This window comes from Microcaecilia unicolor, chromosome 4, assembly GCF_901765095.1.
Source record: "Microcaecilia unicolor chromosome 4, aMicUni1.1, whole genome shotgun sequence".
NCBI lineage: Eukaryota > Metazoa > Chordata > Amphibia > Gymnophiona > Siphonopidae > Microcaecilia > Microcaecilia unicolor.
In genome coordinates, this window is record NC_044034.1 from 322,990,843 (window position 1) to 323,015,527 (window position 24,685).

The 24,685-nt window shown below is 46.4% G+C and overlaps 1 protein-coding gene across 1 annotated transcript; it reads left to right on the plus strand.

The window, feature by feature from the left end:
• The first annotated feature begins 7,140 nt into the window (after positions 1-7,140).
• LOC115469726 (nodal homolog 2-A-like) lies at positions 7,141-22,516 on the plus strand. Its single transcript, XM_030202515.1, has 3 exons — positions 7,141-7,447; positions 9,183-10,000; positions 22,364-22,516. The coding sequence occupies exons 1-3, from the start codon at positions 7,141-7,143 to the stop codon at positions 22,514-22,516; spliced, it is 1,278 nt and encodes a 425-aa protein (XP_030058375.1).
• Positions 22,517-24,685: the final 2,169 nt, after the last annotated feature.

Genomic DNA, 24,685 nt, shown 5'->3' on the forward strand with positions numbered 1-24,685 from the left:
ACGCCGGCCCAATGGACAAAGGAATGCTCGACAATCCATACTGAGTAGGTGACACCACCACCTACAAAGGGGAGCCAACCAACAACATGCAGACCAGCAATCGTGCCAGACGGCCCCGCTAACCTCCCCCCCCTCCACGAACTGGTCCCCGCGTGCTCTGCCGCTATCAACCCCTCAGGCGGGCCTAATATAACCTCGATACGCTCCTGACGCCCACTTGCCTATGCTTCTGATGGCATCCATCCCTAGCCCCGCCTGATTAGTGCTGGTCGCTGCACCGATCGGAACGAATGTGCACCAAACTGCCTCGGATCTTCCCCCACACCCATGAGACATTGGCACAACACCGCCGCAAATTGGTATCTCATCAACACCTCTCCGTCCGCATGCACCAGCAAGGATTTAGGACCCGTGGGGCGGACCTCTAAGTAGGCCTCTAACAATGCTACCGGACAGTAGTCCGCACTCGGAACTCCTCTCAACACTATCGTGCTGCCTACTCCTCTTTGGTCCATTTTTGATCGCAGCAGTCTGATGCGTAACTACCCGTCTTGTATGTGGACATTCTCGCGCAATAGGCCGGTACACACGGCCACAGCCTTGTGTCGCTCTACTAGCTCTCCCACCCAAATCGCCCCATAGAATGCCAAAGCAAAGGCAGCGCGGAAGAGCCTAGCTTCAAAACCCGACCGGGCCACCTGGCCCACCACCTGTAACAGCCGCACTAATAGCCCGTGCGTGATAGGCCTACGTGCGTCCCCCACTGGAGGCACTGACCTCCCCCAGCCCTTCAACGCGCTACCGACCAAAAACTGGGAAACAGGCACACCCCATCCAAACGCCTTACTGAAAAACATAAAACCCGCCAGATGCCTTCTGACCGCGCTGCGCGAGCTACCAAGCTCTTTGGCGCGCGCAATGTATGCTGCTAACAGCTCATCGGAAACCCGCCCCTCCAACCAACCCTGGCTTTGGAGAAAACCCATCACCCTGTCAAAACCACATACATAGGCTGTCCACATGGCTGGCGCTACCGAAGCCTTCAATATCTGCCACACCTCAGGTCTCCAAGTCACCAAAGCTGCTCTGACATCTGCTGCCCGTCCCAATCTGCCCTCGGCACTAAGGTCCTGAACGTCTGAAATTGAAAATGAGACAGCGTGTCAGCCACCCGATTAGCCATCCCCGGAACATGCCGCGCCCGTAAATGCACATTCAAATGTAAACAGCGCAGCACCAGTTCCCGCATTAGGGAGTTCACTAATAAACAGCTCGCTGTCTGCTTGTTCACCACCTCCACTACCCCTCAGTTGTCACACCATACCACAATGCTCTTATTCCACAGACGTCCCGGCCACAGCTCGCATGCGACGACAAACGGAAACAGCTCCAAGAATGTAATGTTTTTTGTGATCTCGGACGCCACCCACTGGTCCGGCCATACAGCCGCGCACCAGGCACCTGCACAATACTCCCCAAAACGGAACCCCCCGCCGCATCGGTAAACAACTCCAGATCGGCATGAGCCACTACCTCGCTCTGCAACGCTAACGTGCCATTGAACTCAGCCAGAATTCCAACCACATCCGTAAATCTCTGCGCACCCCCGCTGACAGGCGCATATGGTGATGTGGCTGCAATATCCCTGAAGTCGCCACCGCCAGGCACCTCAAAAAGGCCCACCCCATTGGGAGCACTTTACAAGCGAAGTTTAAACTGCTCAATAAAGACTGAATGGCCTCGAGGGTGGCCTTTTTTGCCTGTAGCACCCCCACGATCTGCGCCTCTAGCTGTTCTACCTTCCCCCGCGGTAACCGCATCACCATCCGTTCAGTGTCGATCTCGATACCCAGAAATGTTAAAACAGAAACTGGATCCTCCGTTTTATCTGAGGTTGAGGGGATACCAAACTCAGCTGCCACCTCCATGAAGGCCGCTAGTAACTGACCGCAATTCCCCCCTTCCTGTGCCCCTATATACAAAAAATTGTCCAGGTAATGCACTAATGTATCGATCCCCGCCCTCTGTGCTGTCACCCAGTGCACAAAGGAGCTGAAGCACTCGAAATAGGTGCAGGACACTGAACACCCCATCGGCAAACATCGGTCAAAATAAAAGGCACCGTCGAAATGAAAACTGAGCAAGGGAAACGTGGATGGGTGCACCGGAAGCAGTCGAAAGGCCGCCTCAATATCAACCTTCGCCAACTGAGCGCCCACACCGCACTGGCGCACTATCCGCACCGGCGCACTATCCGCACCGCACAGTCGAACGAGGTGTAGTGGACTGAACAGCAATCTTTTGGGATACCCGCATTCACTGACTTGCCCTCCGGGTAAGAGAGGTTGTGGATGAGGCGAAATTTTCCTGGTATTTTCTTCGCAATCACCGCCAATGCGGATATCATGGAAGGAGAAAAGGGGGGATTATCAAATGGTCCTGTGATCCGACCCAAACTCAACTCCTCATCCAATTTCCGCTGCACCACATCCCTCAGTCTCGAGACCGACACAGAGTTCCGCACCCAAGTTGACACTACCCGTCCTTGATAAGGAATAATAAACCCCTCCCGAAAACCGCGCTCCAGTGATCCAGCTGCCTTCCGTGCTGGATATCGATAGAGCCATGGCAGCATCGCATCGACCTGCACCGGCGTGGGGGCTCGCCCCATCCGCTCACTTAGCAAAGGGTGCACCCCCGCTCCTTTCTTGGTACATTTAACCGCCGCATATCCCTGCCCACAAGTTGAGCAGGCGTGTCGAAATTTACAGTCGGGGAAGAGACATGCCGCTTGATTAAACTGCCAGCAAACATCCACCGGTGCGCGTGGCCCGGCCCCAACAACACCGCCCTCCCCTCTTCCCGCGGCACGAAAGGACCGACTACTCGAGGCCTGAGGAAACCCCCCCTTCCTACTCCCCCCGCCGCCGCTGCGCGGGGGGGGGGGGCCATGTGGACTAACCATAAATTGATATCTTGTGTCCCCCACATCATGTGCAAGTTCTCCTCCATCTTGTCCCGAAAGGCTTTGTCATAATTCAACCAAGCCCAACCCCCAAAACGCTGAAACGCATCCAGAACCTAATTCACATATGCCAACAAAAGGCCATACTGACCCTGGTCCCGCTGCCCCCAGATGCTAGCCAAGCATAAAAAGGAACACATCCAATTGACTATCGTCTTTGCCACCTTGCACTCCTTCCCTGCCTCTGCCTTCTTATCGTGCTTCTTACCTCGCCTAGGCTTTCTACCTTCCAACAGCCGAAATATGTCAATGCACCTTCTTTGCCGAATCCTCCTTTGCAGTGATCGTGGTACTTGTTCCCACAACTCCAACAACGCCAATAAAGCCGGCGGCCCTCTCGCACCCACCCCAGGGATCGCCGGCGCAGCCCCTCCCAACTCCCCGCCCTCAGCCTTAGAACTAGAGAAGGAGGAAGTAGAAACAGTAGAGGAGGAGCCAGAAGACGAGGAAGATGTCCTGTCCCTCTTACCCCTCCCCCGCTGCCTGCGTCGCCCCCTCCTCTCCCTCTCCTTTTGAAAGCGCCCACTATTACCGAGTCCAGACGCTCCAGCACTTGAGATCGTTGTCCCCTCCGCTGCTGCCGGGCTACTTCCTGCTGCGCCTTCTGCCTGCACTGCGTTCTCTGCACTCCCTGGGGGCCGCTCTTGTCCTGCTGTCTTCCCGTTCTCAGATCGTCCCGCCTTTGTTGTCTCGGGCTGTTCAGGTTCCTGTCCTGGCCCTCCGGTCGCGTGGTCTCTGGCACCTGCAGCGTCACCTCGCACCTGCAAAGACAAAGGGGGGGGGGGAGCAGCAGGGCCAGTCCATCTTGTGTCCCAACCTGCTTCCCATACACCTAACTCGCTGCTTCCGGGACACGCCCACCTGTCTGCCGATGAGGGTGCCCCGCCCCATGGGGGCCGACCACTGGCATGCAGCCTGTGCCACCCATGGGTGCATCCCAAACCCAGGCCACGCACCCCATTGGTACGGGCCCCACCCCATCATGGCCCCACTCACACCCAGAGGGAAGCCCTCCCCGAATCCGCCCATTGCCGAACCCGCCGCTAACGGCGGGCATGCACCTGTGGCACTCCATGCTCCACCCACACCCCCAGCCTGTTCTTGCGCTCATTGCCGCTGTCTCCCCCAGGCGAGAAAGGAACTGCAGCCCTTGAATCTACCGAGCCTCCAATACTGAGCGTGCTCACTCCTCCCCCCCTCCCCATGGCCTCCTGGCCGCCCTGCACTTCTTCCTCCTCTGGCCAAACCCCCGCCTCTGCGCACTCCCTGCCCTGCCCGCACTAATGTGGCGGGTCTTTTTATGTCGCTTTTTTCCTGTCACTGCTGCATCTGCTGCTATAGCGGTTCTCACTATTTTGTTTGACGTCCGAGGGCCTGCAGTCCCCCCATTGGAACTCACTGCCTTTGGGCTTCTCTCCAGCGAGACACTCGCGCAGAAGGACACCTCCGCTCCCCTGTCTTCCTCTCCCGTCTCCACTGCTCCATCCGCCATGTTGCCCCGAAAAACGCCTCCGCTCCTCAAACCACCTCCGAGGATCGCCAACACCCTGGCATCTGTCGCCACCCCCCCCTATATCTCCTCGCCCCACACTGCCCCCTTACTCTTCCTTCAGCCAATAGGCAGCTTATCCTCTTGCTGGGACCTCTGCGTCTTCTAACCTCACCAATCACAGCCCCGAGGCCTCTCGGCATGGCCCATGCTCACTTCCATCAAGCCTCAGAGCCGACTCGAACGGGCCCAGCCCTCGTTTAACTGGGCCCTTTGAGACCAGCTCTCAGGCCTCCTATTCCTTCCTAGTCTGGCAACTCAGAATCCTCTGTGCCTCTCCCAAGATTTGCTGAATTCTGTTATAACGATACTACTACTACTACTACTACTACTACTATTTAGCATTTCTATAGCGCTACAAGGCATACGCAGCGCTACACAAACTTAGAAGAAAGACAGTCCTTGCTCAAAGAGCTTACAATCTAATAGACAAAAAATAAATAAAGTAAGCAAATCAAATCAATTAATGTGAACGGGAAGGAAGAGAGGAGGGTAGGTGGAGGCGAGTGGTTATGAGTCAAAAGCAATGTTAAAGAGGTGGGCTTTCAGTCTAGATTTAAAGGTGGCCAAGGATGGGGCAAGACGTAGGGGCTCAGGAAGTTTATTCCAGGCGTAGGGTGCAGCGAGACAGAAGGCGCGAAGTCTGGAGTTGGCAGTAGTGGAGAAGGGAACAGATAAGAAGGATTTATCCATGGAGCGGAGTGCACAGGAAGGGGTGTAGGGAAGGATGAGTGTGGAGAGATACTGGGGAGCAGCAGAGTGAGTACATTTATAGGTTAGTAGAAGAAGTTTGAACAGGATGCGAAAACGGATAGGGAGCCAGTGAAGGATCTTGAGGAGAGGGGTAGTATGAGTAAAGCGACCCTGGCGGAAGATGAGACGGGCAACAGAGTTTTGAACCGACTGGAGAGGGGAGAGGTGACTAAGTGGGAGGCCAGCAAAAAGCAGATTGCAGTAGTCTAAACGAGAGGTGACAAGGGTGTGAATGAGGGTTTTGGTAGCGTGCTCGGAAAGAAAGGGGCGGATTTTACGGATGTTGTAAAGAAAGAAACGACAGGTCTTGGCAATCTGCTGGATATGAGCAGAGAAGGAGAGAGAAGAGTCAAAGATGACCCCAAGGTTTCGAGCTGAGGAGACAGGGAGAATGAGAGAGCCATCAACAGAAATAGAAAACGGGGGGAGTGGGGAGGTGAGTTTGGGGGGGAAATGAGAAGCTCGGTTTTGGTCATATTTAATTTCAGGTGGCGTTGAGACATCCAGACAGCAATGTCAGACAAGCACGCTGAAACTTTGGTTTGGATGCAAGGTGAGATATCAGGGGTAGAAAGGTAGATTTGGGAGTCATCAGCATAGAGATGGTAGGAAAAGCCATGGGATGAGATTAATGAGCCAAGGGAAGAAGTGTAGATAGAAAAGAGGAGGGGACCAAGAACAGAACCCTGAGGTACGCCGACAGGCAGAGGGATAGAAGTAGAAGAGGATCCACCAGAGTGAACACTAAAGGTGCGGAGGGAGAGGTAGGAAGAGAACCAGGAAAGGACAGAGCCCTGGAATCCAAGTGAGGACAGGGTATCGAGAAGTATGCTGTGATCGACAGTGTCAAAGCAGCGGAAGGATCAAGAAGAATGAGGATGGAATATTGACCTCTGGATTTAGCCAGTAATAGGTCATTGGAGACTTTAGTAAGCGTAGTTTCGGTTGAGTGGAGAGGGCAAAAACCAGATTGTAGTGGGTCAAGAATAGCATGTGAGGAGAGATACACTACAAAATGCTTTTAAAAATCTGATTTCTGGTAATATTTATTTGATCAATAAAGGACATTTAATGTACATATTAAAAATAGCGTTTTGTCACTGTTTGTATACCTTTGCACTGTTACTTGATTGATATATTTTTGAATTGCTGCATTGTTCTTGTTTTAATTATTATACTAATAAAAACTATTTGAAGTGAAAAAAAAAGGCTAGCATTTTCTCTTATGACTGAAATGAAGCAGCACTTTAGAAGAGAGACAGCCTATTAAAGAAAATATTTCTCCATCGTCCTGCAAAATCGGAGTATAAACCTGGTAATATTAACAAAGTACTATGCACAAGTAAGGGGAAGTGGAAGGGCTGACTATGGACCTGTTCCCCTATGCCTCGCAGAGTATTTCTAATACACCCAATCTGTTTTATCTTAATTCCCCCTAAATGATAGGCAAGATAAGAGACGCCAGGAACAAATCACTCTATAATAGAATCCTGGCTTTCAGGGATGTAGAATAGTAACCTCCTCTCTTTTTTGACAAGATAAGCATAGGGGAGCGACCCTGTTACACCAGATCACTTCCTAAACCCTGGCTAATGCATAAGAATAGGCGCTCGTTAAGGAGACAATGAACTTGCCAGCTCTGACCTTTTGATGGAAAGTCTTTGATCAAAGGCTCCCTGATCAAAGGGAGGGGGGATCCTCAGAGCTATATAGAGGCCTGCCCCAGAGAGAGAGGGAGGGAGAAAGGGAAAGGGCTAGGAATACAGCAGGGCTACTTCAACCTGAAGACAGAAGCGGGTCAACTTCCACTGAAATGGGATCCCACAGCTCCACAGCAGCTCTGGAGCTGCTCTCCTTGTGCCTTCTCCTCTGGATACAAGAAGGTCCCTGTAAGCCAACTCATTTGGTGCAAGTCGGGAAAGGGTCCCCAGCATCCAACCAAAGGCTGAAGTCTGTAGCTACAGTGTATGGGATCCGGCATGCCCAGCAGGCTCTCAGATACCCTCTGTATATGATGCAGCTGTACAAATCCTTCACTATGGGCAACCATTCGGGCTTAGCGCTGCTGGAGCATCCGGTGCTGCAGGAGGCCGACACCGTCCTCAGCCTCTTTGCCAAAAGTAAGAACTCGCCATTACCTTAACAGTAGATGCCTAATGATTGTACAGAGAGGAACCGTAGGGCTACTACTACTACTAATCATTTCTATAGTGTTACTAGATGTACGCAGCGCTGTACACATTATATTCAGGTACTTTCTCTGTCCCTAGAGGGCTCACAATCTAAGGAATTTTTTTTGTACCTGGGGAAATGGCTGATTTCTCTTCTGAAGCTGGTATCTGTTCCACTGGTTTTTATCAGGAATTGGCTGCAGATATAACTTTATGGGGGTTTTAAAAAATTCTTTATGTAAATACATTTTGGGATAAAATGTCTTGAAGGTTCTAGAGAAATGGGGGAAGGACCCTACGGCAATAAACTTCAAATTATTGGTCAGCTAAAATGATTCTTTTCCATATGATTGAGGTTCATAAAAGGACATGTTGCAGTACGAGGATGTGACTTAAGTATGGAAGCAAACAAAAGAGCAGATCACTAGTGGTATTCTATATTAGATTAGAAGAATGTCCAACATCTTTTATTATTTGGCAAAATTTGTTTAAATTGTGATACTTTTATTGCGTTATGCTGTAGTATATGATCGCTTGTATATGTTTATTAGGCTGTCCTTTATATTTATGGATAACGTTACTGTCTTCTATACTAGTTTAGAAGATTGTCCAATATCTTTTATTACATGTTGTAATTTTGCTATTTTTATTACGCTATGCTGTAATATATGATCGCTTGTATATGGTCATTATGCTATCTTTTACATTTATGGATATACAATTTGAATATGTGATCATTTTACTAGGAGGATTATTGTTTTAATATTGAGTAGTCTTCTTTTGGTTATATAATTTGTATTTATTAATTATGATTATGTATTTTGTAGTGAATATTTAGATGTATTTATTTGAGATTTTGTTATTGCACATGTCATGGTATCCTATGTATTTCTTTCTTTTTTCTTAATTATTTTTTCTTAACTTTCTTTCTTAAGTTCTTTATTTATTTTTCTATATATATTATGAGTGGTATTATATATGTTGTTGATTCATTTATTTTATTACTGTTTGTTATTTTAGAGCCCCTGACGCAGCCCTTGTGGGCGAAACACAGTCTGTGTCGGGCGATTATTTCTCCAATAAAGTCTTATTAATACCACCTAGTGATCTGCTCTTTTGTTTGCTTCCACGTTGGATTTTGCGGATCATCTGCCTTCTTGTTTTCTGTGACTTAAGTATTGCTTTCATTCTAATTTATAGTTTTTAAGTTTTAGGAGGTTGCTGTGGGATGTTTAGTTGTCTTGAAACACCAGCTTACAATTTTAGAATATAATGATGCACTTTGAAATGTAGTTTCATGCTGTGCATTTGGGGAATGGAAGTCTTGTTTGTGTTCCACTGATAGATGATGTCCTATGAGACCCTTCCCTGTGGGACCCGGGGTGCTACAATACTTATTTCTTCATTAGTTTTGTGGATTGGAGCTGAGACGTCTGTAGAGCAAAGCCTGCATAGAGACTCAATCCACATCCTCAATGTTTTGACATCTGGCAAGAACAAGCACTTTGGGGGGGGGGGGGGGGGGGGATTCTTTCTTTCAAACAGCTGATATAATGTAGAAGAGAAGGCAATCATAGCCTTTTAACATAGTTAAGCATTTTATTTTGCGTAAGGGTACACATGGCCTGAAGCTCTCATAAAAATTCATCAGAATGGGGCTGAGTGTCTTTCTGTTATTTTCCAGATTGCCTGGAAGTGGCCAACCGCTGGACTCTCTCCTTTGACCTGTCCTCTGTCTCTGGGAATTATGAAGTACAGCTGGCAGAGCTCCGGGTCCGCCTGCCTTCTTTCTCCCAGTCCAAGAATGTGACTGTGGAGATCTACCACAGCCACGATCGGAAATGTGAGGAGAATCAGAGCTGTCAGGAAAAACGTTACCTAGGCACCTTCAGCACTAATCCTTCCATTCGCCCTGGCTCCTCCTGGAAAGTGTTTAATGTTACTCAGATGCTCAAGCAATGGATCCATCAAGGCACTCCCCTCCATGGCACAGAATATTCCCAGATTCACTATTTGCTCGATGATGCCCAGGAAGAGACAGCTGAACCCAACAGCAACTCTGGGGGGCTGACGGAAGAGTGCAAAGAAACGGAGCAAGAGAGTGACTCCACTCCGGTGCCTCATAACACTATGGACAGGGTCATGCTGGTTATCTTCTCAAAAGACAAACCTTCAGGCCCCTCTTCTGGAGGGCCAAGGTTGATCAAGGAGGCTCAGAGGTCCAAGTATGTCCTTTCAGACGTTGCAGACGTCATGGGAAACCGCAGGCATAGAAGGAACAGAAAGGAAAGGCATCGCATTAAAATGGGGAACCCCCCCTCCAGATTAACAGAGGAAGGCAAGCCACTGTGCAGGAAGGTGGACATGTTGGTGGACTTTGAACATATAGGCTGGGGCAGCTGGATTGTCTACCCCAAAAGATACAATGCCTACAGATGTGAGGGGATCTGTCCAGCTCCAGTGGATGAGTCTTTCAACCCAACCAATCATGCATATATGCAGGTAAGGTGTCCTGGAAGGGACAAAGAGCCAGATGCTCTAACTCCACGGAAAGAGCCCTTCCCTTACCGATCCCTCAGCGAATCGGTAAAAAACAAGCATGCATGAAGGAAATCGTATGCAAATGAGCTGCTTGCTGATAGCTCATTTGCACACGATTTCCTTCCTAAGGAGGGGAAGCCAGTCGGCCAGCTGAGCATTCACAGAGCAGCCAAGCGTTATGCTGTGCATGCCAATAGCCATCAATAAATTGTTGGGCATTTTGTGCAGCAGAGGGAGAGAGCGGGAGAGAGAATCGGGGATCGGGACGTGCAAGGACGCCCGAATCAAAACTAGTTGGACGTCCTTTTCGATTATGCCCCTCCAGGTCTCTCTCAGCCATTCACAGCGCGTTTAGCTGACATCAGTGCATGTCTTGTTTTACTACTTGCTTGCTAGACTGGCTAGAATTGGTTTAAAAACCACATTGCTGGCCCAAAGATCTTTATTCCGAATTCAACACCTGATGCCTGTCTTAATAAATTATGACACCCTGATGCCTTTGCATCTCTACTCTCTTGTCCTTTTCTAAAAAAAATTGAAACACAAGTGAAGTGTTCTCATAATCTTTTATAAGGGAGAGATTTAATCCCGAATATTGATATAACGTTAACTGCTGAGGTTCTCTGTAGTAAAGTTGAACTCCCTGAGCTGATTCAGCCATATTCGCAGCGATAAATTAAGCCTCTCCTTTTTAAGAAAAAACTGAAACACAAGTGAAGTGTTCTCATAATCTTTTATAAGGGAGAGATTTAATCCCGAATATTGATATAACGTTAACTGCTGAGGTTCTCTGTAGTAAAGTTGAACTCCCTGAGCTGATTCAACCATATCCACAGGGATAAGTTAAGCCTCTCCTTTTTCAATCCTCCTGTGCGTGCAAGGCTGAAGAAAAGCAGCTCTACAATTTCATGCATGCACATGGGGTAAAATTAGGATCCCCCCACCCTTGAGATGGAGCTCTAGGACCGCACTAACTGTAGGGGATCACTGGAATCTTTAAACTGAATTGGTGCTCTCCATTTCCATAATAAGACACGTTGTAATATAATGGCACATGTAAGTCTGGCTTTCTCAAGGTTGGGAGATAACTGTGAAAGTTTCTTAATTCTGTTCCTGCTCATGGGATTGCACTGAGCCACTAATACACTAGAGTCTTCTTATGTGAAAGTTTCCGGAATGCTCACCAGCAGCCTGTATGACCTGTGAAGAGGGGGGGGGGGGGGGGGGATCTGTGTATTTATATTTTCCTTCACAGGTCATACAGACTGCTGGTGAGCATTCCGGAAACTTTCACATAAAAATCTGGTGTATCAGCAGGTCTGTGCAATTCCATTGGGCAGCATGAACCGTCAGATGGGGGTGTCAGCAGGAGTATTTAAGGGGCCCTTTTACTAAGTCGCGGTAGGTTCTATGCGTGTGCAGTGCGCACCCAAATGAGACTACCGCCAAGCCAGCACTCCCTCCTGGCGGTAATTTCAGATTTGGCGTGCGCCTATAATGTGTGGATGAATTATTTCTTTATTTCCTCCTGTGTGCAATAATCAGCACTTGGCGCGCGCTGACCGGTCACCACGTGTGTAGTGCATCAGCCTTTACCGCTAGTACAATGGGTGACATTAAGGGTTCAGTCCTGTTTTGGGTGCATGCTGGTTTGTTTCTGTGCCATTTAAAGAAAAGCCATTTTTGTAGATGCGGTAAAAATTGGCCTGGTGCACGCTCAGTAAACGCACCTACACTACCACAGGCCACTTTTTACCGTAGCTTAGTAAAAGGACCCCTAAAGCAGCCTCTCTGAGGCTCAAGGTTTCCTTTTCATAAGTACATAAGTACATAAGTATTGCCACATTGGGACAGACCAAAGGTCCATCAAGCCCAGTATCCTGTTTCCAACAGTGGCCAGTCCAGATCTCAAATACCTGGCAAAATCCCAGAAAAGCTCAATACATTCTATGATGCTTATCCCAGAAATAAGCAGTGGATTTTCCCAAGTCAATTTATTAATGGTCTATGGACTTATCCTTTAGGAAGCCATCCAGACCCTTTTTAAACCCCGCTAAGCTAACCGCCTTTACCACATTCTCTGGCAACGAATTCCAGAGTTTAATTATACGTTGAGTGAAGAAACATTTTCTCCATAGCTTCATCGCGTGTCCCCTAGTCCTAGTATTTTTGGAAAGAGTAAACAAAAAATTCACATCTACCCGTTCCACTCCACTCATTATTTTATAGACGTCTATCATATCTCCCCTCAGCCGTCTCTTCTCCAAGCTGAAGAGCCCTAGACACTTACTACTACTACTACTACTACTACTATTTAGCATTTCTATAGCGCTACAAGGCATACGCAGCGCTGCACAAACATAGAAGAAAGACAGTCCCTACTCAAAGAGCTTACAATCTAATAGACAAAAAATAAATAAAGCCTTTCCTCATAGGGAAGTCGTCCCATCCCCTTTATCATTTTTGTTGCCCTTCTCTGTACCTTTTCTAATTTCACTATATCTTTTTTGAGATGTGGCGACCAGAATTGAACACAATATTCAAGATTCGGTCGCACCATGGACCAATACTAAGGCATTATAACGTCCTCACTTTTGTTTTCCATTCCTCAGAGGCAACTTACCCTCCCGCCCACCCTTATGTTGTCTTGGCTTGGGATTGTTCTCCTGTTGTAAGGGTGTGACAATGTTTGGGGTTGTCATTATGGTTGTGTCAGTGGGTGGACACCTGAGTTACAGGGGTTGTTGCTCATGGGGGATGAGCCAATAACAAAAGCAGGGTTCACAATTTGATTATCAGTGGGGGGTTCTCAGGACCCGGTTAACAAACATGGAGGTTCATACCTACTCCAGGGCTCCAGCTGTCAAAGGGGCTGGCAGAGTGGAGATCGTCACAGATCGAGTGTTTGACGGACTTGCTACTTTGCTGATAAGGCGAGTAGCTGGGGTGGGGGGTGTCTCAATATTTAAGTGTAGCTCAGGGTGTTACTGTTTGGAATTTTTTTTATAATTTCCATAGAACTGTTAATAAACAAAGCTGCAGCCTACTATTTACTTCCAGTTGATTAAAGTGAAGGAAGGAAAGGGACAGGGAGTCATAAGTAAGGCAGTCCCAACTCCAAGGGTTAATAAATGGCATGTTGTTTCTTTTTTTTACATAAATTAATGCCATCACTGCAAAACTTCCCAAGTCCATAAAGCCCAAATGGTGCAGGACTGACCCTCAGTTGTTCCTGTCTGACACAGTACTCCAGTATGGTAGGGTCTGGCACAATTTTGGAGTAAAGCATCAGCAGGGCAGAAGTGACTGGGGGTCTTTTTTGTCCCATTTGGACACCATGGGGTAGGATGAGGGGGATGGGGAAGGACATCTGGTCCCACCCATGGACAGTTTGATCAGAAAGATGGGAGGAGGGGCTGGGCCAGACACTGGCATTTTTGTAGCTTTTTAATATATTTTTCATTTGCAAATAGGTGGGAAAATGTGGGATACAAATACAACATACAGCACAAATTAAATTACCTTCCCCTACCCTGAATTAAAAAACAAAACAAAATTTTTGCAATACAAACCTTCATTATTCAGAGCCTCTGAGAAACAAAAAGTGGGCAGGTCAGGGGCAGCACTAGGGATGAGCCCGAGTTTATATGGGTGCTGGCAATATTCAGTGCCGGCACCTGCATAGCTAAGCAGCTTAATTTAGGACAGCTGAAAAGCTGTCCTAAATAAGGCTGCATAGCTATGTGAGTGCAGACACTGAATATCCGGCTGGCACTTGCAAAGCTTTTTTTTGTTGTTTAAAATAAAAAGAGCCCCGTGGCAGCCATTTTGGAGAGGTGCTGCAAGGGGCAGGAGTGAGGGGACTGCGCTACTGCCCCAATGACCCCATTAGACCACTAGGGATTTAGGTAGGCCCGGTGGAGAGCCTACTTGGATGGCTGTGAGGGTGGGGGGGGGGGTTCTTGCTGGAGGGGGTTCTTTCTGCTGACTGGGGGAGGGGGAGGGGGAGGGAAAGAGGGAGCATTGTTGAGGGTGGGTGGGAGGGGACTCAGGGGCTCTTTAAAAAAAAAAAGGTTAAGCGGGCCCTGACCACATAAGTACCGGTACCCATCATCCCCTGATATTCAGTGCCGGTACCTGGACATGGCCTGGCACTGAATATTGAGGGATAATGTAGCCACCAACAATTAATGTTTAAAAAAACATTATAGGTGCTCCCCCCTATATTTAATGGCCGCAAAAAAAAAAAAGAAAGAGAGACATTTTGCAGTTTTGAACATGGCTATATTTGCTATTTGGATTCTGGATGCTTGGATAAGGTTGCTTTTTTTAGGGAGTGGGTGGTGACGAGATGATAATTGTATACAGACTAGGTTTGGTATGCCTTTGTTTGAATGTTTTATCTTTGCCTTACTGATCATTTATTTTTGTGCTGGAAATGTGAGACTAAGGCCTTTTAGGTAGGTTGTAGAGATCAGAATTTGAGATGTCCATGTCAGGAAGTGCTGAGTTCCACCTGTATTTACAAGAGGCTCAGGTGAATGCACGTCAGCAGACGCAGCTGTTTAAGAAATACACATATGCGCAGAAAGAGTAGCATCAACTCTGCTTCTTCCACATTAAAGTTCTGCCACCAGGGCCGGTCTTAGCAAGTGCGGGGCCCTCTGCAGACCAATTTGATGGGGCCCCACCCTAGCCCTGCCCCCATCCTAACTCCGCCCCACCTAGCTCCACCCCTACCCTAGCCCCACCCCCACCCTAGCTCCAGGGCCGGCCACCCCTCCCTCCGAGCTCCCGGGCCGCTCCCTCCGAGCTCCAAGGCCCCCAGCTCCAGGGCTTCCCCCCCTAGGGCTCCCAGCTCCAAGGCCCCCCCTCCCTCCCGGTCATTTTTTAACACCCCCTCCAAAATCCAGTACTAGGTATGCTGAGAATACAAAACACTCAGGACCTATAGAGCAATTCTACCATACCATAAGCAGTCATTTCTACGAATCACACAAAGAAAAGGACAACATCTTAAAACACTACAGTGAGCACTAGAACATCAATTCACCTATTGTAAAATGAAACCAGGCAGAATAGTACAGATCGTCGATCCTGCACAGTCAGTGCCAACTGAAAGCCATGTCTTTTTCACAAACACAGATACACCCTAATCCACTATAGAATAAGTAGTAATATTTAAACTTTCTATTTAGACAAAAATTAAACTGAACCCCCAAGATACTAGACTCTGCATACAATGCGACACCACAGAAACAGAAAATGTCCCCTAGTACTGTGCAAAATATAAAGACAGCAGATGTAAATTTGAAAAAAAAACCTAACAAATACCGATCACCACTTTACAAATTAACAAATAGAAATAAAACAAATATAGAACATAAAATAATACCATTTTATTGGACTAATAGATTTACCTTTCAGAGGCCAAAACATCCTTCCTCAGGTCAATATAGTATAGTGTTGTTACAGTATCCTATCCTGACCTGAGGAAAGGGGTTTTGTTCTCCGAAGGTTAGCTAAAATGTATTAAAATTAGTCCAATAAAAAGATTACCTTGTTTACATGTTCTATTATAAACATTTATTAACACATCTACAATACTACTTTATCCTAGAGCAAAAAAATAAAAATATATATTTTATTTACAGTTTGTTGTCTCTGGTTTCTGCTTTCCTCATCTTCTTTTCACTGTCTTCCTTCCATCCAGCATCTGTCTTCGGTCTCTCTCTGCCATCCAGTGTCTGCCCTCTCTGCTGTTCCCTCCATCCAATGTCTGCCCTCTCTCCCTGCTCCTTCCATCCACATCTGCCCTTTATGTCTGCCCCTTCCATGATCCATCCACCATCTGCCCCTGTCTGCCCTCTCTCTCCCCCATCCATTCACTGTCTGCCCTTTCTATCCCTTCCATCCACTGTCTGCCCTTTCTCTCTGCCCCTTCAATCCACAATTTGCCCTCCCTCTCCCATCCATCCAGGGTTTGCCCTCCCTCTCACTCCCCCATCCAAGATCTGCCCCTCTCTCAGCCGCCTTATCCCACCTACCCTCCTTTTCAGCCCCCAGTTCCAGCCCTTTCATCCACATGCCTTGTATTAGGGCCCCCCTTTTCAGAACCATTCTTCCACCTGACCCACGCATGCCCCATTTTCCCACCAGCCCCAGGCATGGCCCCCATTTTCCCATATGGCCCCTTCTCAGACCCCAGTGCCAGTCCCCTTCTCCCATCCGAGAACCCCCTCCCCAGTCCCCTTCTCCCATCCAAGAACCACAGTCCCCTCCCCACCCGTCCCCTTCAACCATCCAAGAACCCCCCCACCCCCTTCTCCTATCTGTGAACCCCCTCCCCACCTCAGTCCCCTTCTCCCATCTGTGAACCCCAGTCCCCTCCCCACCGGTCCCCTTCTCCCATCCGATAACTCCCTCCCCAGTCCCCTTCTCCCATCCAAGACCCCCAGTCCCCTCCCCACCCGTCCCCTTCAACCATCCAAGAACCCCCTTCTCCCATCCGTGAACCCCCTCCCCACCTCAGCTTTAGAAATGTTAAGTAGTAGTAGTAGTCTCCTTCCCATTTGAGAACCCCCTCCCCACCCTTCCCCCACCTGAGAACTCCCACCCCACACACCCTTCTCCCATCTGAGTCCCCCCCCCGACCCATCTACCAGCTCCGTTCTCCTGCCACCCACCACCCTCACTGCCTTTAAAAAAAGAATTTGGAAGTGCCGGAGGGACAGGCAGCGGTAATTGGAAGTTACCTCAGAGGAGGGTGGGACTCAATGTGAGAAGGCCCAATGACATCGAAGAGATTTTTAGTAGCAGGGCAGACTCGAGGCACTGCCTGTCACTCCGGCGCTTCCAAATTCTTTTTTTAAAGGTAGGACAGGGTGGGAGCAGCGGGAGCGGGGCACCCCCCACCCACTGACATCCGGGGCGGACCGCCCCCACCACGCCGCCGTCGAGGACCGTCCGAGGGAGGGAGGACTGGAGCTTGGGCGGTCGGGGCGGGGCGACCTCAGGCATGAGGCCCTATGCGGCCATCTCGGTCGCCTCACCTTAAGACCGGCCCTGTCTGCCACTTACACATGAAAGTACCACCTGTATTTACAAGAGGCTTAGGTGAATGCACGTCAGCAGACGCAGCTGTTTAAGAAATACACATATGCGCAGAAAGAGTAGCATCAACTCTGCTTCTTCCACATTAAAGTTCTGCCACTTACACATGAAAGTACCAATTTAGGAACTTCAGTGTGTTAGTACTGGTATTTTCACATGTGGGTTGCACATTTTACCAACATATACGTATAAGAGATGAATTTTATAAATGGCGCCTAAAAATATTGGTGCTGAAAAAAAACATTTAAGAATTATTCTATAAGCCACGCCTAAAGTTCAGCATGGTTTATAGAATAACGCTTAAGCGGAGAAGTTACGTGTAAATGTAGGTGTCACCATTTGTACCAGTGAAAACATTGTGCAAATGCCCACACCTACGTTTACACATGGAACACCACTATTCTATAATTACTTGTGCAACCCAAAACCATGCCCTGATCCACCCTGAAACGCCCATGACCCTGCCATTTCTGTGCACCCTTTTTCAAGTCACGTGTAAATTGTAGGAGCGGATCTTGCACTTAACTTTACACGCATTAGTCCCAATTAAATCTAATTAGTGCTAGCTAAAAAGCCAATTATTTGCAGTAATAGGCTCATTATTCTATTAAATGGTGCACACAATTTTTTACTACATAAGTACATAATAAGTACATAAGTATTGCCATACTGGGACAGACTGAAGGTCTATCAAGCCCAGCATCCTGTTTCCAACTGTAGCCAATCCAGGTTACAAGTTCCTGGCAAGATCCCAAATGCTGCTTATCCTAGAAATAAGCAGTCAATTTTTCCCAAGTCCATTTTAATAATGGCTTATGAATTTCTCTTTTAGGAATCTGGCCAAACCTTTTTTAAACCCCGCTAAGCTAACGGCTTTTACTACATTCTCTGGCAACAAATTCCAGAATTTAATTACACATTGAGTGAAGAAATATTTTCTCTGATTTGTTTTAAATTTATTACTTTGTAGCTCCATTGCGTGCCCCCTAGTCCTAGTATTTTTGGAAAGAGTAAACAAGACCCATTCCACTCATTATTTTATAGACCTCTATTATCTCCCCTCAGCTGTCTCTTCTCCAAACTGAAAAGCCCTACCTGCTTTAACCTTTCGTGATAGGGAAAGAGCAAACAAGCGATTCACGTCTCCCTGTTCCACTCCACTCATTATTTTATAGACCTCTATCATATATCCCCTCAGCCGTCTTTTCTCCAAGCTGAAAAGCCCTAGCCGCTTTAGCTTTTCCTCATAGCGAAGTCATCCCATCCTGTTTATCATTTTTGTCACCCTTCTCTGTACCTTTTCTAATTCCACTTTTATAGAACCAGGGAGATAATGCCATCAATTAAGTAGTAAGGCTGCAGTTTTTACTTTTTTCTTTCTTTTGGTAGAAATAAACAACAGGGGATTAAGGAGAATGACTCCCTTAATTCCTTCTGTCAAAGCCTGGCTGAAAGGAGCACATTTTAAAAATCTGCGTGGTTCTGAGCTGGTACAAAACCTGCCAGGAAAATTTTTCCATAGATTTATATTCGCTATGTAAGATGGGGCATACGCATATAGATTTTTGGCCCACCCATGCTACACCGCCTTGGAAATCTCTGCATTGTGTGGATCTTTATGTGTAACTAGCAGCAGTGGCGTAGGAAGGGGAGGAGCGGTGGGGCGGTCCGCCCCGGGTGCACGCCACTGGGGGGTTGTCGGCTCTGCTGGAACCCGCAAATAGATGAGAAAATGTGGGATACAAATGCAATAAATAATAACCAGCGGAGCCGACGCAGCTCCCAGCGACATGCGCTCGGGGCGGAGCGGCCCTTCCGCCCGTCCCCTTTGGTAAGAATGCGCTCGGGGGAGGGGGTGTGCGCTCCGGGGGGGGGGGGGTGTGTGCTCCGAGGGGGAGTGCACCATGCTGCACCCGTGGGGGCGAACCGCCCCGGGTGTCAACTACCCTCGCTACGGCACTGACTACCAGCTTTCTGAAATTACCATTTACATGGATATATGATCTAGATTTGTAAATACCACTAATTACATGTGAGTACACTTTTTAAAATAAAGGCCTAAATATGGATAAATAAATAAATAAATAAATAAATAAATAAATACAAATAGTCATGCTGTATAGCTGGTATCTGGGCTATATCTCTGCAGGAGACAGGAGTAACTGGGCAGACTGGGAGGGCCAATTGCTCTTCTTTGTAGCCATCTGTTACTATTTTCTTTTCTAAGCGGAATAAATATATAGTATTTTGAAAACAGGGGAGCTAGGGAGATTTGAGTTGGACTTGGGGGTATATATTAACTGTTGAAACTGGATCCTTGGTAGGTAGACTGAAACCTTTGATTAGAAACTACATAGGAATTATCTAAATACAATCCGTCAGATGTTTAAAACAATTTAACTGGCCAGGAACAGCTCCTGGCTGGTTAAATGGCACTTAACTGGCCAGTTATCTCCTGCTGAATACTGCTAGTTAGTGCTCAGCATATAACCGGTTATAACGTGCAATATCCACTAATATTCAACACATGACCAGCTAAGTGTGGTGGCCAAATTTGGTCACCAAAACAGCAGGCCTATTTTTGGCCGGTTTCAACGTAACCAATTAGTGCTGAATATCAGCATGGCCAGTTAAATTGAAACTGGCCAAAAAACACCCAGATATTCAATGTCGGAAACCGGACATGGCCCAGCACTGAATATTCGGGCTGAGCGCCAACTGCGGGAGTCAGCCCGGTTAACTATCATAGTCTGAATATCGGGCCCAATGTTCTTCAAGATCAGATGAAAGGAGGCGAACTGTGTGTCAAAAATGTATAACTTGGAATGCCTCAAAATGAGTTTCATGCTAGCCAATGAAAGGTATCATAAGCCTGAAGATGTCTCACATGTATCTTAACAAATCCTTTATATGAAATAGGGTTTGTAGCAGGGGCGTAGCCAGACTTCGGTGGGAGGGGGGTCCAGATCTCGAGGTGAGGGGGCACATTTAACTCCCCCTGCGCCGTCACCGCCAACTTTGACCCCCCCCCCCCCGCCGCCGACCCTCTCGACACCCCTCCCGCCGCCAACCCTCCCCAGCCGCCTACTCTTAATTGATATTCTAGCACCTAAAACTATGTGCTTCTGTTTACACCAATGAAACATGGTGTAAATCCTGGCGTGTAGATTTAAGTACATTGGGCCATATTCTATAATAATGTGTACACATTTTGGAACAACCATGAAATGCCACTTTTCCTGCCCATAACTATGCCCCTTTTTGTCTGCATGTATTTTTTTTTGGGGGGGGGGGGGATTTTTGCTCACACCTTTTTCAGTAGTAGCTCAAGGTGAGTTACATTCAGATACACTGGATATTTCTCTTTCCCAGGAGGTATTACAATCCAAGCTTGTATCTGAGGCAATGGAGAGTTAAGTGACTTGCCCAAGATCACAAGGAGCAGCAGTGGGATTTGAACCCCAATAGCCACCTCTGGATTGCAAGACTGGTGCTCTAACTACTAGGCCACGCCTCCACTCCACTAGAATTTAGGCTTAGCAAGTTATACGCATAAATTCTAAATATTGCCAATTAATGCTCATTATTGCTTTTTAAGTGCTGTTAACAACGCTGATTAGCTTCTTAAGCCAATTAAGTTATGCTCATTGTTACAGAATATGCTTGGATTTCAGGGTGGAATGCTAGGCGTGCTATATAGAATCCTAAGATAAACGCAGATTTTATAAAAGCACTTGCTTGTGCAACTGCCATTATGGAACACTAGCATCAGTCTGCATTTACATGCCTAACTGTAGGCATCGCTTACTCTGTAAGTCAGTTCAAGTGGTATAGTAAATTTTTAATAAACTGCTCTGACCCACCCATGCCCCTCCCAGGTCTACGCCCCCCCCATGGAGTTGTGCACTCTGGAATTTGAGTACGCAACTTATAGAATATCGACTAAGGGCGGTTACACGCATATCACCCAATTAGCACCAATTCACACTAATTATAGCCAATAATTGGTTGTTAAAATCAATTAGCATCTAATTCATCTATTAAGTTATGTGCACAACTGACATTATTATTCTATAAGTTGTGTGCAGAAATTTTCATACTAGTTGGAAATTTGGGCATGCAACTTTCTAGAATTAGGGGTTTAACATGCAATCGGAGACCTGCTAACTTCTAGAACACACTATCATTTGAATTTCTAGTACCTGTGTGCTTCACAAACATGCAAGGAGATGCTTAAAACAGAAGGTTTGGCTGTCAATTCGAGATCCTTAACTCTGTAACACCACATGGAAAGGAAGGTGTCTGGGCATGATCAACCTGTTCTCCATGGGGTGGGGGTGGGAGAATACCTTTTGTATTAGTTCTGCAGACTGGATGGATCCCAGAGGTGCCAGAGGTGCCAGAATGGTTCGATTTAAAAGGGTTCCCAGAGGAAAATTTCATGAACCATTTATTAGCCAGCCAACTTGGGAAAGCCACCACTTATCTCTGGGAGTGAGGAACAAGGAATAGATTTATTTTTTTTTAGATCCTGCCAGGTACTTGTGACCTAGATGGATCACTGTTAGAGACCAGATGTTAGGGATGCGCATTCACCTGAAATGGTAGGAAATTCAAGGGCACTCCCTCAGTCACTTTAAAATAAAATGATTGAAAAACTTCGAAATGTTGGACTTTTTGTCATGTCATCAATGACATACACTAGTTTTCATTAGTGCTATCAACAACATGCCAACCTGAAATGAAACTTTTTACAACAAATCAAAACAAATGAGAGAAAATGAAAAAGACCTGACAGACGAAATAAAACATTTTTCAATGCACACCCCTACTTGATAGACATTTGTGATCCTCTCTGGGAAAAGGTGTCTAAAGCAGCAGATCCAAAATTTTGGCTGATTTTTCATGTTGTGGGTCTATAGGCAGTCTGTAAACTAAAAACATTTTTCATTTAAAAGGATGAGGTTTGGACTGATGCATTACAAATTGTTTTCTCTAATATAATTCATTAAAACCTCATTTTTTTTGTTTCTGGTGACTTTAATCACCTTTTCCCAGAGTTGGTCACATTTAGTCTGACCAAATCAGAAGCTTTTATGTAATAATTTTGCTATTATCCAACATTATTTGCGTAAAGTTGTTGCCTTTCAAAAACCTTTTGAGCAGAAATACATTTCTCATTCTCTCTCTCTCTCACACACTCTTTTTCAGAGCTTGGTGAGTTTGTACCAACCAGAGAAAATTGTCTGCCCTTCCTGTGTGCCTGTGAAGATGAGTTCTCTGTCCATGCTGTACTATGAGAACGATGAGGTGGTCCTCCGACACCATGCTGACATGGTGGTTGAAGACTGTGGCTGCAATTGAAGTAGAAGATATGTACTTCATTAGCGTTGGAATGACTTTGCTTAATTGTGCATGTTTGCACACACATGCACACACAAATCAGCTCTTGTTCTCATACAGACTGAAGAGGGACACAGAAGCAAGTGAATGACATGAGTTTCTCCTCTCTGTAAGCTTTGGATAAACCAAAAGATTGTCTGTAAATGTTTATCATGAACTTTGTAAATTGCTCTTCAGAATTTATTAATAGATTATCCAGATAGATTATATATTTTTGTATATAAAGTCAGAACAAAAAAATATTTGTTAAAAAAAAGTGTAGTATGCAAAAAAAAAAAAAAGTTCTATGTGTTTAGAATATTCATTTTATGTTCAAAGGAATTATTTTTTAGTTAAAACTGTTAATATGTTAACTTAAGTAATGTGGTTATTGTTTTGGTCTACTCGGATGTATAAATATAAAAGCCATCAAATAAGTGAGCTCCTTTTTCACTGATATGAAGAAGAGAGTTTAACTCTCAAAAGCCAGGCACGTTAAATGAATTTGGCAATTTATTTGTAGGGACGTGCTATCATTTTCCTCAGCTTGAGCTACTACTGAAAAAGGTGTGAGGAAAATCCAAATCCAAATGAAAGCATTGGCAGAGGATTGGGGTGGATCACTGCAGCAATGGCCCAAGCCAGAATCAGCATTTGAGAGTTTGGGGACAAGGACGGAGATTGGTTGATTTGGCCCCTCTGAGCAAAAAAGGTGTTCTGCTGCCCCTGAAATAGGAAATGCCAACGTTTCCTATTTTGTATCATTTCATTTTGAAACTGAAATGAGAGGCGAACAAATGAAATTTTATTTTGCTTCCAAATCCCTCCCCCCCCCCCCTTGCACTGACCAAAAGTGATTAAAAAATAAGTTGAAAAGGCCTCCATGCAGGACTATACCAAGCCGGAATTGTGCACTGTATGACACGCCCCCTGGCAGCCCTGTCCCGCCCACTGTGCTGCATCCAAGCAGAGGAGACAATGGATGGATGAGGAGCCATTTTGGTGCCCCGCCTCCTGTGCCAGTGCTTGCACAGCCCTCAGTACAGCCCTGCCTCCGGAGCTTATTCTGCCTCCAAGATGACCCCAGCTTATCCGCTATTCCTGGGGTCTTTATTGGGTTGAAGGAATCCTCCTGCCTCACCAGTGCTTTATTTCAAAATAACACTAGCCAAGGCTGGCACCACATTAGTCAAAGGTAATGGGAGGAGCAAGGGCAGGGGAATCAATTGTGTTTCTGCAGCACAGATTTTCATTTTAGTGCACACTAAAATAGCACACATTAAACAAAAACAAAACAATAGTAAAAGGAAAAAGGAAAACTTAATGAAACCTCCCCATTATTGAAACAAGACAAAAAAGAATGCTATATGCACCCTCACTTATTTGCTGGCCTTTATTTCTACACAGTAAACTTAATATATGTGTGAATTCTATCTATGAGAGTTCTAGAAGACTGAGAATTATCCATTCCAGGAATGGAGCTGGAGGGCAACATTTTGGGAGCTCCTGAAGGGCATTACAAAGGCAGGAATAATATTATCCATATGCTGCAGTTGAACAGTCTGAGGCATGTCATGACATGTAATTCTAAGTATAACATGCTCCTGGTGGGAGGATCCTTCAGCAAGACTGTTTGGTTCCTGAATACCCATAGGAGGCCATAGGTGGGGGGGGGGGGGGGGCTTTTTCTTTTATATGAAAGCTGACCCTCTCAAATCCCTTCAGCAGAGGTGGCAAATACTTTTGTGGCCTCAATTCCATCATTAGTAGCTCCTACAACTTCTATTGAGAGATTTAATTGGGCTTCCATGCAATCAGTAAAATCCCTGGAAACCCTCCCAGCCCAACCCCCAATCCCACCAGTTTACTGTTCTATTATAGTGAACATTGAAATGGTAGATTTGATTAGAGTGAATTAGTTACTGATTTTTCAAGAACTAGGAAGCATGGTGTTATTTCTTTTGTTGAAGCTATAACAGTTAACCATGGATCTCCAAGACTCTTGGGAGGTAGTCATTGGACCAATTGATGGGGACAACACAGCTCCTAATGGGATAGTGATTCTACCAGCTGCCTGCAATCAAGCCACAGCAGAAATTATTTTAAAACATTTTTCTTCTGGATTTCTTGTAGGTTATGATACTTATACTG